Here is an 18,278-nt window from a genome sequence, read left to right as displayed (position 1 = left end):
TCTTTTTATTTCACCCTGTGTAATTATTTTGGGAGGGTTCCTTGCTCTCCTGAAGTTGTTCAAGGACTGTTATCCTTCAACGCCATGCGGTAAGCCATATTTGCATTACCATTTCTAAGATGACATAGAAATAGAATTGGCATGGAGTCATTGTATTATCTGTTACCTGTTCCGATCTGCTTTCTTGTTAGTTTTTCTACGGCCGATCTCTTTCTTCGTAATGGAATTATGGGTATAATGTGATACACCATTGCCTTCTTCAAACGGATTATGACTAAAAATTTCATTTTTTCATTCCAGAGTGTTTCTTTCTTAGTAAATTCTACAGCGAGACCTGAGAATGCTCTTATGCTAATACCCGGCTCATAAAGTTCCCCGTTCGTTGCTTGGCTGCAGATGTAGAGACGGAGCTGATGTTGGACGTGAACCGCGGTGCAGAGAACCGTCCCGTACGAGGTTTCATGTTTCGCGACCAAACCCGCGTGGACAAGTACAGCTCGATGGTCCGAGCCAGGAAGGGAAACATGACGTGCGAGAATCGGCTCGTCTACCTCGACGTAAGTTTGCCGCATCGTGGATATGTGTATCAAAGCGCGACTCACAGGGATGAAGGAAGGCAAGTTACGAATACAACTTCTCGCGCTTTCGGGTTCTCAGCTGTGGCAGGTTACCGCCGCTGGAAATCTGAGTACTTTTGGTCGTAGTGAAATATGTTACTCTCTTTTGCTTTTCACTGCGTGATACCACCCATATGAATTTATAGAAGAGTTGGAAAGACACTTTTTAAAGCATGCTGTGTTCAACCCGCAAGCTAAGCGGCCATATTGGCCGATTACGCAACTACGAGTGTTGTAAGGCTGCGCATGAAGGCGGTACTGTAGCAAAGAACAGGCAGTTTTACATGCATGCCCCACTTGCAACAAAATATGAAAATAGATGAAATTACAGCTGTAAGTGATAACCGATTCGATGGCATGGTGAGAATGACGTCAAAGTATTACGTTATCGTACTATCAGTTTTCAGCGAACTTGCCGGCTACACCTCTCCAAAAATGTGCGGTATCCACCGACACTAAGCGTCAGATTGTCAGTAAAATGTAAGCGAAGTAGGGGAAGTCTACGCCTGAACTACAGGTATGGCATAAAGGGTAATGTCATATGCGCACGCTGCATTATGTGCAAGGTGACGTAAATGATGTGGTCCGACTTCGAATTCTATGAATGCAATAGAACAACCAACTTATCATGTTTTTTTTTTATTTTCTTTGTTGTTAGATCTTGTTTGTATGTACCTATGGCCAGCTACCTGAATCCGAGAGTCTAAAGTACACGTAATAAATAAACAAGAAGCGGAAGAGTATCCGAAGTATTGCTGCATAATATTATACTCCTCACTAAAAAAGGAGGAGGTTAAACAGAAGGAAGAAACTCTTCACATCGGGAGATTAAGTTCAGCATTCTGGTCATTTGCGTTCATTTAACCACATGACAGCGTCATTGGCCATGAGAAAGTAACTGCCACGATGTTCGGAAACCAACTGTATGTACAAATGGAAGAGTAACAAGATCATCATCAGCATCATGATCGTCGTCATCATCATCATCATCAGCAGCAGCAGCAGCAGCAGCAGCCGCTGCCAGACTAACTATACCCACAGCAGAGCGAAGGCATCTCCCATTTTCCTCCAGTTAACCCGGTCCTTTAAAAACTTCTTAACCTCATCCGCCCACCTAATTTTCTGTCACTCCCTGCTACGCTTTCTTTCCCTTGAAATCCAATTGGTTGCACTTAGCGCCCATCGGTTCTCCTCTCTTCGCACTATACATGTCCTGCTCATGCCCACGTTTTTTTCTTGATTTCTACTAGAATGTTATTAACCCGAGTTATTTCTCTGGCCAACTCTGCGCGCTTCTTATTTCTTAATGTAATAATAAAAGTAACAAGATACTGATACGAATAATAGCCGAGTCACTGTGTTAGAACAAACCAAGGAATCATTCCTATAAAACAGCCGTGCGCAACAGTGTGATAGCGAATACCGGACATGAGCACTGAAGACTAAAAGGTCCGGTCATAATTTCACGTTAAAACCTTACTTTGCTCCCGAGGGGCACGGACAGGAAATTCCCACACAAAATTTCCGTCACGTCTCGGTGGTTGCCATAGCAACTATTGCACCACTGTGGCGTCATCAGTTGTCGAGCCACCGAAGTCGCGAGTGGGACGATGGCGTGCACGTGACATTGCGCAGCTGGCTTAGTCAGAGGAGGAAGAGTTGAAATGGTGCTGTCTAAAAAGAGGGCAGGAGGAAGCTTAGGAATCGGACGTCGCGGCAGCGAATAATTGCGTGAGCGAGCTTCATCTTCATGCACAGAGGTGGCCGAAGTGTCTATGCTGAATTTCTGTTTCTGTTTCAACAGGAAAGCTTTGTCGACCCACTCATTCCCTTTGCCGTGCGGTTAGAGTACCGCCTCCGCGACACCAATAACCAGAGCTGGTGCCCCACGTGCCCGGTTCCCGACAGAGACTTTCCTCTGGCTGTCATTAAGACGGTAAGCCGTTCGTTTGCAGATTTCACTGGCCTCTGTCACCGATGATATGAAGAAAAATGAACGAGCATGCTAAGCACTCTTAAGGCAGTTTATAAAAGCGTATTTGTCCTGCATTTGCGTGCAGATTCCATATCAACATGGCTGTGGATCGGACGAAGTGTGTCGGGCGAATTTGAAACTGGACGTCAATATGATAGGTTACGAGTGAGTATACAGCATCGTTATTACCTGCATAGCCAATGAAATATCATGTGCGCCATCTGGCTCCTATAACATAGTCCGTTTATAGCAACAACGTGCAACTGGCATTTTACTTTCTTCAGCGCTGCTAACGGCGTTTCCAGGACATAATTAAAAAATACTTTGCGCATGCAGTGGTTTGTGCGTGAGCCCGCCATTGGATGCCTGTGTGAGGCGAATGTATTGAGTTTGTCGGTAGGTCCCCGCAAGATTACCGATAGTGTTGGTGAGGCACAGGCCGAGTAGTCTGTCTGTATGTACAGAGTCATCCACTTGTAGCTATAACACGGGTCATTGCTTTTAAAGCAACATTGCGCCCTACGCAGACACATATCAATGCAAAGCGATGCCACCCGGATGTGCTGCTTGCCAGGGCTTGCCACTTAGCTTTATTGCGCGGCCGGGTCGGATGCAATGACGCTTCGAAAGCAGTGGGCATGTTATAGCTAGAAGTGGACGAGGATGTACGTTAAATGCTATAATTTGTACGCCTTGAGTCCAAGGCGTTCAAGGCATTAGTATTGTGGTTGGATGAGTGTAAGTATGGTGTTGTGCAAAGCACACGGCTGAAGGCGGTGGCAAGGATGAGGTGACACGGGTCGCGCTTCTTATGCCTACATGGTGACCTGAAACTTGGCGGGTGAGGTTTGAAATCGCACCTGCAGCCTGGTTGAATTTCTTCAGAGTGGCGGTGCTTTTATCACCTCTTTGGATATGCAGTTCCAGCATAAGGAGGATTGCGTCATTCAGCACTGGGCGTTCGTTCCAGCTTGATGAGAATGAGAGATCCAGGGAAGTGTGGGTTTGGATAAGGAATCATTCGGATTTTTGTGCGAAGCAAGAAAGTCAAGTACTCGCCGCATTAGGCTAGGTCAGTGTGGCTGGAGTTTGAAGGATGTCCTTTATGTCACCGTCACTGTCCTTGGTATACAATAGCGTATGTCGTCGACATAAAGGATGTGTCCGAATTGGCTTATGGTTGCAAGTTGTCAGACCAGTAGTATTAGGGTGATATTAAGTGGAAAGTAGGAGTGAACGGACCTTTGCAAGGTGCCAACACTCCGCAGAGTAAGATGGGGGAGATGAGTGGGCCGAATTAGAACTTAGCCCTGCGGACGATGAGTAATCATTGAATGTATACGCACACCCACTTTCAGGGGTGAAGTCGGGATCGCTTGGTGTTTTACCTGATTAAAGTATTTGGAAATTCAAAGCCAAGACTGCCTTTGTAGGATCAGGCATGACCAGGTCAATATGTGTTTTGAACAAATTTCTCAGATTTTGATGTACACCTCAACAGCATAATGAGAGAAAGAAGGAAGCTGAGGTTTAAGAATTTGTGCCATAGACGGAGCGCTCCGGAATAATTTCGGCCTGCTAAATGTCTTTAGCATGTTCTGACATGGCAAGCACAGGAGCTCCATTTGCGTGGCGCACGGACACCTTTTACATCTCGCCCCGATCAGAACATGGCGGCTGCGGCTAGGTTTCAACAGGTTTGAACCTACGTGCTCGTGAAAAAGGGGATATTTGAAATGAACCCCAGAGAAAATTGGTTTTGAGAAAATTTGAGGACGCAATAACTATACATATATCGATCGACGCCCGATAGTGCGGTGAACGAAGGGGGGAAAGATGGCACTTGAAAAACTAACAGGTGTTCTCCTGAGGTGGCGTGCGTAGCTGTGGCCAGAGACGAAAAGAAGGGTATAAAAGCAAAGTCCTGGTAGTTGCCGTACCTTGAATGATCGCCTGGACCAGCATTGGGCAGTCTGTGCCTGTTAGCTACGCAGTGAGGTAGCATATGAAGTCATGAAGAGGGAGAGAGCATGAGAAATGAATGTTCATATTGTGCTTGGTTCAAGTAACGTGAGCTCTGTACCTCGATGCGCTTGTTACCGCTGTCTTGCTGCAGTCATTACAACTGTACTTGACCGGGAACCGCATATAACTCCTTCCTAAACACGCTGCTAATCTCTGTAGTGGCAACCCGCTGGTGGTTGGCGAACGACGTGACCTGTCGCTGTCCCTGTTCGTGGAGAACGCCGGCGCCACGGACCCGGCCTACCTGGCCCGCGTGGTGGTGACGCTACCCGACCGCGTACGGGTGGTGAACAAGGACCGCTGCAGCATTCAGCAGGACCCGGAGCGTCGCAGGTCCGTCATCGTCTGTGACGCGGGAAATCCCCTTCGGCCATCGAGAAATGTGCGTACATAAGTTTATACCAACGCATGCTAATGCTGCAATAGAAGCAGAATAACGCGGTATCGTCTCCTATGTTTTACGTAAAGCGCCATTTCTCCCTCTGCGGTGCTACGATACGAACCCTGAGGTCGACACTTGTTCGTGTGACAGGTTATAGTATCTTACTAGTTAGTGACCTTTCCAAACCAAATAGTAATAATAATACAATGCGCTATGGATTTCTGCTGTTGGTTTTCACGGGTACAGCTACCCTTCAGAAAAGACAAATACCCCGCCGCCTGGGCTCAGGGGTTAGGGCAACCAACTCCTGAGCCCAGAAACCCAGGTTCGACTACGGTAGCTTCGGCCACGTTTCGATGGAGGCCAAACGCAATGCGCCCGTGTACGGTATGATTTCAGAAATATAAGTGGTCCAAATTAATTGCTGCGCCCTCCACTTGACAACCGTTATGGTCCTGTAGCTTTGGCTTGGTATAACTTTCAAGCTCGAACGAAAAACGTGTATGTGATGCAATGTTTAGCAATCCTTGGCCTGTCCAATCTGTTCTGCAGCCCTCCAAATGTGCCTCACAGTCCAAAGTGTCTTGAAGCACGAAGGCGCATAATAATTTATTTATTTTCTTTCCTTGAGAAAAACGGAGAAGAGGCTTCAATTAAGGGCTTTGAAATGCGGCAACTTAAGTCACCTTTTTATTCCACTTAATTCTTGACATTATGTTCCCATCCTAAGCTTTGAATAGTTATTCACTACATCTGGAGCCACGGCAGAATACACTTGCGGCTCACGCCTTTGTTTCTTATGAAGTGTTACGAGTCAATCTGTGTGCCGCTAAGCTTAGAAAGCTGGTCTAGATGGTTTCTAGTACAATTGTGAGACATTATTCCAACGCACGAAAACACACGCGGACGTTCGTGGCGTCCCCTCTATCTTCACCCGTGTGGGTTTTCGTGCGCTAGAATAATGTCTCACCATCTTTATGATCGCTGACATTGATAACAGCATATCACGTTCGTCTGCTACAGGCATTTTTCCTGCTGAAGCTGGACATGAGTCAGGTTGAGAATACGTTCGACCTGATCGCCGAAGCGACGACCACCAGTGAGGAAGCCTCACCGAGCGACAACAAAGTCGTGCTCACGCTACCTTTTATACACCAGGCCGACATCTCCATGCTCGGGTAAGCTGAACAACCTACTCACATGCCCTTCTGCTGCTACACGTGTTTTTTGCTGTCTCAACAGTGCACGAAGTAGAATGTAGAAGTCGCATTGGGAGAGCACCTGTCTGCGTCATGGCATGGAAGAGTAAATGATCGATAACTGCCCCATTAAAATGTAATACGAGTACAGCGAACTTCAAGATTCGCTTGAAGCAGATATATGTCAGATAAAAGCTGGCTTTCGCTGACTGACGAACTTGTTGAACAAGCTTCAATCAATGATTCGGGGTCTCGCTAGTCAGGGCCACCTCCCGCTGCTCTTATTTCGCGTTAGACACAGTTAAGATTTGTGGTTTGTTTGTACGTTCCCACGATAGATAACGTAGGGCAAGCTCAACACCGGGAGATGTATTTTGATGAATAGTAGGGCTAATTTTGTGCAGGATGAACAGATTTGAAAAAGGGTCGGACCGAATTTGCCTCCATTCTATGGCTTCGGAGAAATCGAGTTTTCTATGAGTGATTGAGTGTTTCCTGCGCTACAGTCTAATATGTTCTAGTCTATCACCACAAATGCTAGGGATAGGTGCGGGATAGGGGCGATGATCCGCCCATTGGGCTGAATCTCGGACTAGATCGCTGGTTACGTCATTATCAGCCAGTTCTTCGTGACCTGGTGTCCAATTTTTTGTGGATAGCAGAATGTGGTCATATTTAGTCGTGTCTGTAGTTATTTTAAATGACAGCTCTTGTTCAGCGAATACGACATGGCGGTGAATGTCCGCAGACTGACGAGGCACAGCGACACGAAAGCAAACTGCATCTGTATTGTGAGAAGCACTACATTAGAACGCCCTAGGAATGGCATATGGATGCTTTGTGGTCCAGTCACCAGATTTCACCAGAGCAAAGAGGTAATCAGCTGCCCATATTTTTTTTTTTCTGTCCTTGCAGTGTATACGATCGGGTCGGAATTTAATGCGAGCACTACCAGTTGGCTGTATGCATATTTCTACCCAGCTGCGTTCAGCTACATTAAGCGAGCTTCACTCATGTGTCTACGTGACTGCGCCCCTGAGAACCGTGTCTTCGTTACCCACCTACTCACTGGTGTCGCGTGCCATCCTTGAAGAATATAACACTTGTTATGTCAGGGAATAAAAGCGGCCTGTTACAACAGTCCGCCATGCAATCAGTACAGAGATGAAAGCGAAACCTTCAGAGACGAAGAAATGGGAGCTCCGACCGAAGGCGGTTTGAGGCCTGTCTATAATGCTGAAGTGAGTGAAACACAACAGTAATTCTGGTTTCAAAAATTTGCCTGCCGCACCCTACATTTTATTATTTTATTACTTCTATGCGTATTCGACGTATCTATAGCCACCGAATAAATATAAAATATGAGCTGTGTAAATTTGTGCTATGACATCGCTTCTTTCGTAACGCAGTGTTGCAGAGCATGCAACATGCAGAGAAATCAGGCAAAACTCTCGTATTCTCGTTCACGGACTCACAATTTGCTCTTAATTTTTCGCAGGAAAGCAAAGCCAGAGGTGGTCACCTTTAATGCAGAGACCAAGACAATTCAAATGGAACACGGCTTCGTGGCAAGTGCATTTATATCTAACGTTTTGTTCTTGTCTGTAAAGATTCACTTCACGTCTGTGGCGATGCTGAAGAAAGCGTCATAGAGAACTCTGTGACAAAATCATCAAGATACTTTTTTGCTCACAGTTTTTGGGGTTCATCAAACCAACACGTCAGCGTTATTTTTGCAGTTGCAATCTTTAGAAGAGAGCCGGTTGATAAAATTAAAATTTGTTATTCGAAAGCAATAACCAGATCAGCGTATCAAATTATCCTCAATGAGCTCACATACCCGTTCCGTACCTGATCCGGAAATATATGTCAGCATGATTTCACTCCTAATTCCTCGCCGTGTGGCGTGAGCTTGTGGCAAGTGATCACCAACAATGCGCCTGAACTGGAATGCGGATGGCTAACAAGCCGCATAACAAACGTATTGTTTCGTCAGTTCATATATTTGCATCGAGTAATCGTATCGCGGCATGTGCTGTGTCTCATTTAGAGAATCAAAATGAGTTCTTCTCTGAGTATTGCAAAGAGAGAGAGAGAGAGAGAGAGAGAGAGAGAGAGAGAGAGAGAGAAAGAGGCACTTCAAGGGAAGTTTAATTAAATGACTCGCTTACTTTTTTTTTTTCCTTTATCCAGCTTGCCAAGCAGTATGCGAGTCCAATACAGCAGGTTCAGCTGTCTGTTCGAGTACCATACGTCTTCAGCGAGTCGGAGAAACCCATCGCCTACGTCAGACAAATAAGGGTAATTATCATTCCACAAGCAGGGTCCAACAATCAGGCTTTTTTTTTTTTTTTTTGAAGAATGTCATAGCTAAGCATTTAAGCAGCTGGAGCCAGTACTCTATTAAAACACTCCTTGAAACGCTGTCCTCAATTTCTAGCTTTGTAAAAAGGAAAAAGACATGAACGCAGTTTCCGGCTCCTTTTTTGCCCCGAAGGTGTTGCAGGGTGACTTGTTCGTGCCTGGAACCTGTCGGAACATGGAAGGAATCATCAGGCCCGACGAGGACGACCAGGCAGGGCGGAACAAAGAAGATGACTCGGGCTCCGACGTGCTCGCCACGCGCAACGGAAGTCTGGGCGGCCGCGTCCAGCGCTCGGCGCCCGAAGATGACTCCCCCCGGTCGGAGAAGCTCACCGCCCTGCTGTACCAGAACATACCGCCCCTGGTAAAGTTTAGCTCGGCTCGCAAGTGCATAGCAACCGTATGCACCACTTGCACGACTTCCGGACGCTTTTTTTTTTTTTTTTCACTTGTACTCTATTGGACTAAGTAACAGTTAATTTAGAGGTTATTCAGTCACATACTTCAATATTTTCTGCTGGAGCAGCTAAACCACAAGACAATGTACAAATAGAGTTCCGAAAAGCAATGGTAGCGCGTTGAGACCTTGAATACCATTGATTTTTGCGCCCGTGCATTACCCCTCTGGACGCATTGATGGTGGTGCGAACGCGACTTATTGAATTATATTCACACAAATTTTTGATTTTATCGAATCAGATTCATCGTGCTTATTCTTGCGCTTATCTCGTCCCGCACCTCTCAAAAGTTTTACAGTTTATCGTATGTTCAATAGGCAGGAAGATAGTTATGAATGGAGTGAAGAGCATTCGTCTTAATCGTTGAGCAAGACATCACACAGAAGGGCATCAAAAGAAATGCACTGCTTCTTTTTTTTTTTTCTTTTTTTTTTTTTCCTTTGGTGGCTGAATTGCCGAATTGTCATATATCTGCGCTTACACTGCTGCTTATCACCCTGTACATGAGTAACCATGGCTTCTTCCCGCAGAACTGCAAAACGTCGTTGTGCCACGAAGTCAGATGCAATTTCGGGCCATTTTTGAACAGACAGAAAATAGCCCAGATTATACTCACGGTCGTTTTCAACATGGAGGAGTTCATCAGACAAGCAGTAAGTATCGGAAACTGACTAGCTCGCTAATCACAGGTACTTTCTGAGTTTTTGTTGTTTTTTTTTTCCTCGTTTCTTGAGACTTTCGTACGACCGCTTTGCTGGAAGCATATACGCAACATAAATCTGTCGGCTTTCTGCGCTGTGATTTCGCAATGCGTCTTCCAGCAGCATATCACACATAATTAAATCAGGGGTGCCGCCAGCAGGGAAGGATTACATGTAAACAATATCCCTGAAATTAAGGGTAAACAAGACAAGCATATAATATGCGATTTCATACGTCATTTAAATAAATGTGTTTGAAATTTGACCGATCGAAGTTAACTGTCCGAGATATGTTCTTAAACTATTCCGCGTGCACCAATAATTTCAGCTGCTAATAAGTTAGCTCCGTGCATCTTGTTCAGTCTTTGCTGAGTGGTTAGAGTGCACAGTTGCAGATTCAACCTCTGTTACGGAGGCCGTGGCGGTCGCTTTTCGATAGAGGCGAAACGCAGGACGCCCGGGTACTGTGCGATACGATGTCCCTTCACGCTAAACAACCTTAGTGGTTGAAGTTTATCCGAAGCCGAGACCTCCATTTATAGTCCCTCACATTACATGTGCGTACCTTTGGGGTTTGAAAGGTAGGCTTGAAAATCAATATGCAGAAGACTAAGGTAATGTTCAACAGCCTCGGGAAGGAACAGCAGTTTACATTAGGTAGCGAAGTACTGGAAGTAGTAGGCGAATATGTCTACTTAGGACAGGTAGTAACCGCAGATCCGGACCATGAAAAGGAAATAACAAGAATAAGATTGGGATGGAGCGCATTTGGCAAACACTCGCAGATTATGACTAGCAGCTTACCGGTATCGCTCAAGAGGACAGTATACAACAGTTGCATCTTACCTGTACTCACCTATGGGGCTGAAACGTGGAGGCTAACCAAGAGAGTTCTACTTAAGTTGAGGACAACCCAGAGGGCTATGGAACGAAAAATGGTAGGGGTAACATTAAGAGATAGGAAGCGTGCAGAGTGGGTCAGAGAAATAACTCAAGTTACCGACATTCTAGTGGAAATTAAGAAGAAGACATGGACATGGGCAGGACATGTAGTGCGAAGAGAGGATAACCGATGGTCGCTTAGGGTAACAAACGATTCCAAGGGAAGGAAAGCGTAGCAGGGGGCGGCAGTAAGTTAGATTGGCGGATGAGATTAAGAAGTTCGCAGGGGTCAAGTGGATGCAGGTAGCACAGAACCGGGTTAACTGAAGAAATATGGGAGAGGCCTTTGCCCTGCAGTGGGTATAGTCAGGCTGATGATGATGGTGATGACCTTTGGGGCGTTAAACCCCATATACCATACCATTCCATACCATTTTTTTTTTCATTATTCACTTTAGTGCAACATCACTTACTAGTAATGATCTTTCCTATATACATGTGTGTGTGTTCCTTGCACCTGCTTTTCAGGGTTTTTGGTACGCATTCAGCGTTGGCTCAGAGGGCTACCTGAAAATTCTAGACAACACCACCTTCGTGACTGACCCTCACTCTCGGAAAGAGATACGCGTAAGTTTCGCTGTATCACAGCGATACCCTGTTTATGTAGCTTTCCATGCTCTCAAGAAAAAAGCGGGGGGGGGGGGGGGGGCAATAAAAAAATTAGCTGGTGGTTTAACTCTGGTCAACCTTGGAGGGACGCAAAAGCTTCATGTGCATGACAAGTGACCTTGACAGATACTTCGCCTTCTCTAATAGACTAATTTACCATTGAAGGTTAATGTTCACTACGCTAGGTAGAGCCGATCTTTGCGTGGCACTAAATTTTACCTTCAAGTGACCTTGAAATAATGAAGCGTCCTTGTCCACGATTCCGTGGTGTTCACCCGAACCATACTGCGCCTTCCTTTCCTCAAAACCTAAAGTTATTGTTGTGGCTGTAGGAAGAAGGAAAAGAAAATGCACGGGCCTGCTACTGGCTCTGTAGCTGAGCCACCTCCGCTGCCTCGTGCGGACAGAAGAGAAAATAGACAAGAAAAAAAAAAGAATAAGAGGGAGAGAAAGACGTGCGCCGCAACAACAGCCGTCGTCTACCAAGTGGTGGCAGGTGCAATGACGGCCTACAATAGATAAAAATCAGTGGCTGGCTCGCCCCCGCCGCGAGCGGTGTTGACCTACCGTCCCAGCCCCATAGGGCCAGGAACTGCCACCCTTCACCACCTCACCTAAAGCGCCCAGTAAAGATCCCCAAGTGGTTGAAATTACACCATAGCCCTCCACTACGGCTCCCCTTTCTTTCTTTCCACTTTCACTCCCACCTTCCTCCCTTCCCCTTACGGCGCGGTTAAGGTGTCCACAGAACAAGTATGAGAGATACTGCGCCTTCTTTCCTGGGAACCAATCTTTAAAAAATAACTCGGCTGCGTTTCGATACAGGCAAACGAAGAGCTACAGTGTAGCTGTGCAATGTCTGTGCACGATATCCCCAGGTGGTCGAAATTACTGCGGAGTCTCCTCTATGCAACAATTTCTAACTCCTTTCCCTTTCATTGCCACCTTCCTCCATTGCCTTACGGCGCAGTTTGGCAGATTTTTTTTTTTTTTGACCTTCAAGGTTTTTACAAATTTGCTTCAACGCTGACGTATTGAAAACCAGCCGTAGTGAAGCTTTCGCTTCAAAAGGAGACATTCGTAAAACATTCCCACAATGACATTCATGTCTGTGTACAATGCCACGCCCTCCAGAAAGGGGTCTATAAATGAGGTAAGAGTAAAAAGCGACGCTATATCATAAAGCCGGCCTGGCCTTTCCGTAGCTTTCAACGTAGTCCATGAAGAGAGGTATGAATTATATTCACGTAAAAAAAAAAAAAATGAGGATTCAATATTTTGCTATGTGTTCCAAAGAGGGAAACGCGCTGAACCATAGCCTATCTTAATTGATCCAAAAGCGTTCCTTATCACATGAACCTATTAGTGTACTTACATGTTGTGGCTGTAGGAAGAAGGAAAAGAAAATGCACGGGCCTGCTACTGGCTCTGTAGCTGAGCCACCTCCGCTGCCTCGTGCAGACAGAAGAGAAAATAGAGAAGAAAGGAAAGGAAGAGAAAGACGCATGCCGCAACAACAGCCGTTGTCCACCACCGAAGCTGTGGCGGGTGCAATGACGGCCTACAACAGATAAAAATTCGAACAGGCTAGCTCCCGCCGCAAGTGGCGGTGACCTACCTGTCCCAGCCCATGACACTAGTGTGTTCGGAACCTAGAGGAGGAGGCAAAATCTATTCTTGTAAACATTGTAAAATGCGTATTTGTTGTGTGTTTTTCCTATAGTCATTTTTTTTTTCTTGCCCTGCTAAATCGCTGTGTACCATTGCGGCCGTTTTCGTACACTGATATTTCAAAATATTGAAAACATATATGATTAAAGTAAGCGAAAATCATCTTCCCGTCAGGTGGCGACTGTCTTCCAGAAGGAGGGTCCTCCGCCTGCCCAGAAGGTGGCCACTTGGATCATCGCAGTGAGCGCCTTCTCAGGCCTCATTCTCTTTTCTCTAATCATCGCCGGTCTGATCCACGTATGTGCAATGTTTCCGTCCGACCTTTTTAGCTGCAGGATAGCATGGCGCTGCATATAACTTGTGATTAACGAAATTTAATTTCAAGGTGCGGCAAGTTCACATTTTCCGCTTACTATATGCGCACTCGATCAGCGACCGTTGCACGCACGGGGTGCACGGTCAACGTCCAAAAAGCCGTGCTGGCGCTTTGTTACCATTCTTAAATATGCGGCGAGTTCTTAGCCATAGTAAATAATTTGATAGAAAGCTAAATTCTCTCCAATTAGTTTTCGATGTCTCGCTGCCTCAGATGTGCCTCCCAGGCTCTGCACTATCGCAAAGGTGCTAAAATATAGCTGTCAGCAACTTTTCCTGTTTAGTTCCACTTATATAGTGGCTGGTAGAAACAAAAACTCGCTGCTCAATCCATGCGCATCTGCTAAAGTGAGAGTGCACACTCAAAATTCTCTCTGGCCATACGATATTCAGCCCACGCTCTCAGTATTGCCGTACGTTTGTACTGTATGCAGCTGGGCTTCTTCCGTCGACGACAACGAGAAGCCCTGGAGAAGCTTCTGCAGGAGGAGATCGACAACGAATGGAACGAGTTCACCGTCACCAAGGCGGATGTGGAAGAGGAGAAGGAGTTCTTCCGCAAGAGCATGATGATGGGCGCCATCGACCTGAGCGTGCTCCAAGAGATGGAGGGCGACGCAGAGGACGTCAAGGACCTCGGCTGAACACGATTTCTCGAGCGGTTGTTCGAGTTTTAGCGACATTTGAAACCTGTGTGCCACTGTGAGGAAGTACCTAGTATGCGTTCAGAACTTGTTCCGTGCGTCGACCACGGTTTTAGCCTCTGCATTCGGTTTTCTTGTGAGAATTATCCGTGTAAGGAATGCCGGATGATCATGATATCGTTCTTCAGTGTGTCCGCTCATCATGTGATGACCGTGCAGAGCCGAACGTTTTGTGCGCTGTGTACTAGAACTTCGAAACTCAGTCACGAGAAAGGCACAGCTTTGCATAGGCACTGCGCTATCACGTACGCTTAATATATATAGCAAAGTCGGATTGAAAGAAAAACAAGGCTTCTCGCTGGGACGCATTTGTGCCGGAAATCTAGCAAGGTGATCGAATAATAATGGTAATTGGTACCCTTGAACGAAGGTTCTACTCTAACAGTGCCGCTTGTCACACTGAAAAACGCCTGATAGACAGAGTCGTTCATAACACCCAAGTTAAAATATTGCGCATTGTGCAACCCCGTTACTATTCCAGTGCAGTTGTTAGGCTCGAGCACCATTGCTGCCTCTCTGGGAAAGCGAACATCTACCGCCTGAATAACTTCTGTATACATAAATCAATAATAGTTATTCATTTATCTTGCGCACTCATACGTTACCAGAAAGCACGGTTGAAATTCGTATGAATAACAACTGCTGAAAGTGGATAAGGCCACTGTCCACATGCCCCATGCATATCGATAACTTTGAAACTCGACAATTTTACTCCACTATCGCATTTTGTGGAGGCTATACACAAATGACATTATACGCGTGTGTATGCTGATGACTTTTCACAATGGTCGCACAATGCGCATTCTTCTTATTCTAATCCGAGAAGGCTTTAACGCAGTCAGTGGTGCAGATGAAGTAAGCTGTAGTGTGTTTCCGCTCCACTTACACGCCGACCGAGGTTCTCATGTGCTATTCATGTTCGCGTTACCAGCCGCCACTAGTCTCGCCGAGATTATGCACAGATCGCCGCGTCCATTGCAAGCGCTCGGCGCCACACGTACCTGCCACCTAAACACCCATTAAGCGCACTGGGGGCAACTATGTTAAGCCCTTAATTCCTAAGACATCAAAAAAAAAAAAAAAAGAACGAGAGTAAAATATATGCATATCGATTCAAGAGTCTCATATTTAAAGCTTAGATAAGTAACAAGTGCATTTGTGCCAATGTCATTGCACGCAGAAAGGCATATCTTTATATGTTCTTAATGCGGCAACGACAAGAAGGTTGAAGTACCAGTGGTATATTTTGCTGCAGTTAATCTGTCATGCTCACGCCAGAATATACACGTGCTGCCAACTTATAACGACGCACTTTAGATATATATACAAAGCTCGGAGAACACGTTTTTTTTTTTTTCTACCCTCTATTTGTCACATCCAAAAGGTGAAAGTTTTCATCCCTCCTGGCGTGTGGCATTTTCTCATTTCCTTCTGCGTTAAATACCTTGGATCTCGCGGTCTGTGAATGGCTGTTTTTCACGCTCATGCAAACACTCAGTCGGAGCAGCATGTGTGCATCCGCGACAAGAGTCGATTCAGGAAAACGGTATACCTTTGACCCGGCATTGTGGCCTCAACCGACGCATTCTCTGACCTCGTTCTCCGTTCAATCTGATGTCACGCGGTCATGAACACATGAAGTATCTTGTGTGAGTAAGCCCCCTGTCACAGCATGTTACTGCATACACTCTGGAATTTAAAATACCCAACGATATTTGTTTCACCTCACTCGCCGCGGAGTTCGCAATAAATCTGTGTTCTTAACGGTAAAATTCCACTATTTGTTGTTTTACTATCGCTTGAGAACTCATTGCGTAATTCCTAACGAAAGACAGTCTAAAGTTCGGTTTTACTAACTGTTGTACATACCGTATTAGGAATGCAATTTCCTTCAGATACGAAGAGGGGGGAGGGTCACTTTTCAGAAATGAGGTGAGTGTTCTACGTTGTCCTGCATCAATGCATTTTTTTTTTTTTTCGCCACAGAGGAGTAGTTGTGCCTAACGTGTGGTTATTCTTGCCAGCATTTTCATCTCAAGCTTAAATCTGGGTTTCCAAGTTTACAACCTTCAGAGTCATTCCAAGTTTGTATACGTCTTCCTCTTTGTGAAGTTCCATTGGACACGCCATTGATCGATCCCGTTTCTTATTTCGACATTTCCTGACAGCCACTGTTTCACTGTCAATTGTTGACGATGATTTTATTTTATCTGTGATTAGTGTGCATGATCTCGCCCAAGAGCGATTCTTTGTGTGCCAGCATTTCCGCGGATTTTTAATGTCCTTTTATATGTTTCATCTGTTTCATAGTACTTGTTATTTTATTTGTGCTGTCTTAAATGACCTTGTCGTAAGGTGCGTCGTCATTTCTTTTTTAACTGAGAGAAGAGTCGTATAACTGGATAATGCACATTCTAACTAGCACAAAGCGCTCTGGTACTGAATTCAGATATTTATTGCTCTCTCATATAACTGAGTCATGCTGCTGATAGCAACATTGTCACGTATATGTGCGATTGTTTTTGTTAAAGCTTGTATGAGAACCCATCGGGAAAAATATACACTTCACTTTGGCCGAACGGAGCGATATAGATTTGGTAAAAGACGTCAGTGTTAACTGCTACCATTAAAAGCGCATTCATGGACTGTGCTAGGCTTCTGTTCAGACCAAAGTGACAACTGTCCAAATATGTAAATAAATGTGTACTTTTTCAAAACCTTGCCTGCTGCCAGCTCAGTCGCTCGTCTTTCTGCCTTCACTTTCACTGTTGCATGCAGAAACGCCAGAGTTGATCATGCGAGTTTCAAAAGTCCCCGCTCAACACCTGCAGATTACTAAGGGGGCGATTAGTCACGGAGCGGGAGACCTGAACGAGTCTTCAGCGACCCGTTTGAAGGAGTCGCTTCCGACTTCTTGCAAGTCGCAGAAGTCCTCAGCTATGATACCTCAGCCAACCCGCGGCGCTTCTGCCTTCTTGCTTGGGCGGGAAAATTCAAGCGTGCATGCGCGTGCGTGCACGACTTAGTGAAGCGCACTATTTTGCGTTTGTACTCGTATTCTTAGTCATGTGCTCGACGCTCTGACATGAGGCGATTTCGCGATCTGTTATTTCGCTAGACCGCAAACAACGGCGTGCATACCACTTCAGCTTCCGTCTTCGTCAAACTAGAGCTCTTCTGACAGTCGAAACAGCCCTAAACATGGACATAACCATAAGATATATACGTCCTCGCTGATAATTGCACATATTCATACCCGAAATGAGTCCGAATTGATCTACCCCGAGCGCGCTAACAGAGGCTTGTAAAGGTGCGTAAGTCAGCTATTCGTTCAAATCTAGTTTGGAGTAGGGGTTGTCATGAAGCGAGTCGCACGCCGGTGTGAAGACTCGGAGTCGATCGACGCTTGTCGCCGGTCTTCCCCTCCGTGTCGAATTTAGTCGCGCGATCTCCGAGAATCGCCAGTGTGAACCAGCGTTTAGGATAACCTGGGTCTGTTGACTATCGCGTTACATATGGCAGCAAAATAGACTGCGCAGAACTGCCCGAGTATTGCCGAGTTTTGCTGCTAGGTGGCAGAAGTCACATGGTATGCATGCGAAATTTAACAATGAATATGACGCATGTGGTCTATGTCGTAACCAGGCAGGGCTAAAAATATAACTAAAGACGCCTGGGAGACCCTTCTGCGAAGCTCAGACCCAAGAGCCCAAAGAGAAATTGTTCGACTGGCCGAAGATGCCGCCGGAGTCCAAGAACTACCGGCCTGCAACTAAGGCGACTGTCCACCTTCCGGGTCTAACCCCCGAAGAGCGGGATAGTCACTCTGTTGGACGAATAAAAGTTCTCTCTCTCTTTTCTATGTGGTAACTCCAGTGAAACAATTGACCATATTATACTCGAATGTAATGGTATCCATCCAGAGTCGATGCAGGCGCAGTCACTCTTCCTGAATTTCTGGGGTTTAGAGATACCAGTGGCCGGGTGAATAAAACGGCGGTGGAAGCTAGCAAAAAACGACTGGAAGATAGCGGGGTTCTGCCCTCAGGAGTCAGAACGGATGTGGTCGCAGTGGTGAAAAGGTTCTCGGTGCACAGAGAATGGTCATTCTGTTGTGAAAGGATCCGCAACATTTCTGCCTCCGCCGCGATTTCTGCGGAATCAACGACTTGGTGACACATGTGCATCTCCTACATATCGGATGTGCATCTCGGTCAGGAACCAACGCTGTTCTACGTCCAGAGCGATCCACTCTG

The 18,278-nt window shown here is 45.9% G+C and overlaps 1 protein-coding gene across 2 annotated transcripts in view; it reads left to right on the top strand.

The window, feature by feature from the left end:
* The window catches only part of LOC146197922 (integrin alpha-V-like), a 45,850-nt gene extending 29,106 nt beyond the window's left edge, over window positions 1-16,744 (top strand). For both annotated transcript variants that reach the window (XM_084593199.1, XM_084593200.1), the window contains exons 16-27: window positions 397-557; window positions 2,422-2,553; window positions 2,678-2,757; window positions 4,777-4,999; window positions 6,023-6,177; window positions 7,697-7,766; window positions 8,392-8,499; window positions 8,696-8,926; window positions 9,551-9,673; window positions 11,132-11,230; window positions 13,118-13,240; window positions 13,753-16,744. In XM_084593199.1, the coding sequence (XP_084449325.1) occupies window positions 397-557; window positions 2,422-2,553; window positions 2,678-2,757; window positions 4,777-4,999; window positions 6,023-6,177; window positions 7,697-7,766; window positions 8,392-8,499; window positions 8,696-8,926; window positions 9,551-9,673; window positions 11,132-11,230; window positions 13,118-13,240; window positions 13,753-13,962 (1,715 nt within the window). In that variant the 3' untranslated portion in view covers window positions 13,963-16,744. The remainder of the gene's footprint in view (window positions 1-396; window positions 558-2,421; window positions 2,554-2,677; window positions 2,758-4,776; window positions 5,000-6,022; window positions 6,178-7,696; window positions 7,767-8,391; window positions 8,500-8,695; window positions 8,927-9,550; window positions 9,674-11,131; window positions 11,231-13,117; window positions 13,241-13,752) is intronic.
* The last annotated feature ends 1,534 nt before the right edge of the window (window positions 16,745-18,278 follow it).

The sequence above is a fragment of the Amblyomma maculatum genome, chromosome 2, assembly GCF_055883805.1.
Source record: "Amblyomma maculatum isolate TAMU_Amacu chromosome 2, ASM5588380v1, whole genome shotgun sequence".
Classification (NCBI taxonomy): Eukaryota; Metazoa; Arthropoda; class Arachnida; order Ixodida; family Ixodidae; genus Amblyomma; species Amblyomma maculatum.
Note: the sequence above shows the minus strand (reverse complement) of the source record. Positions and strands in the feature narration are given on the sequence as shown.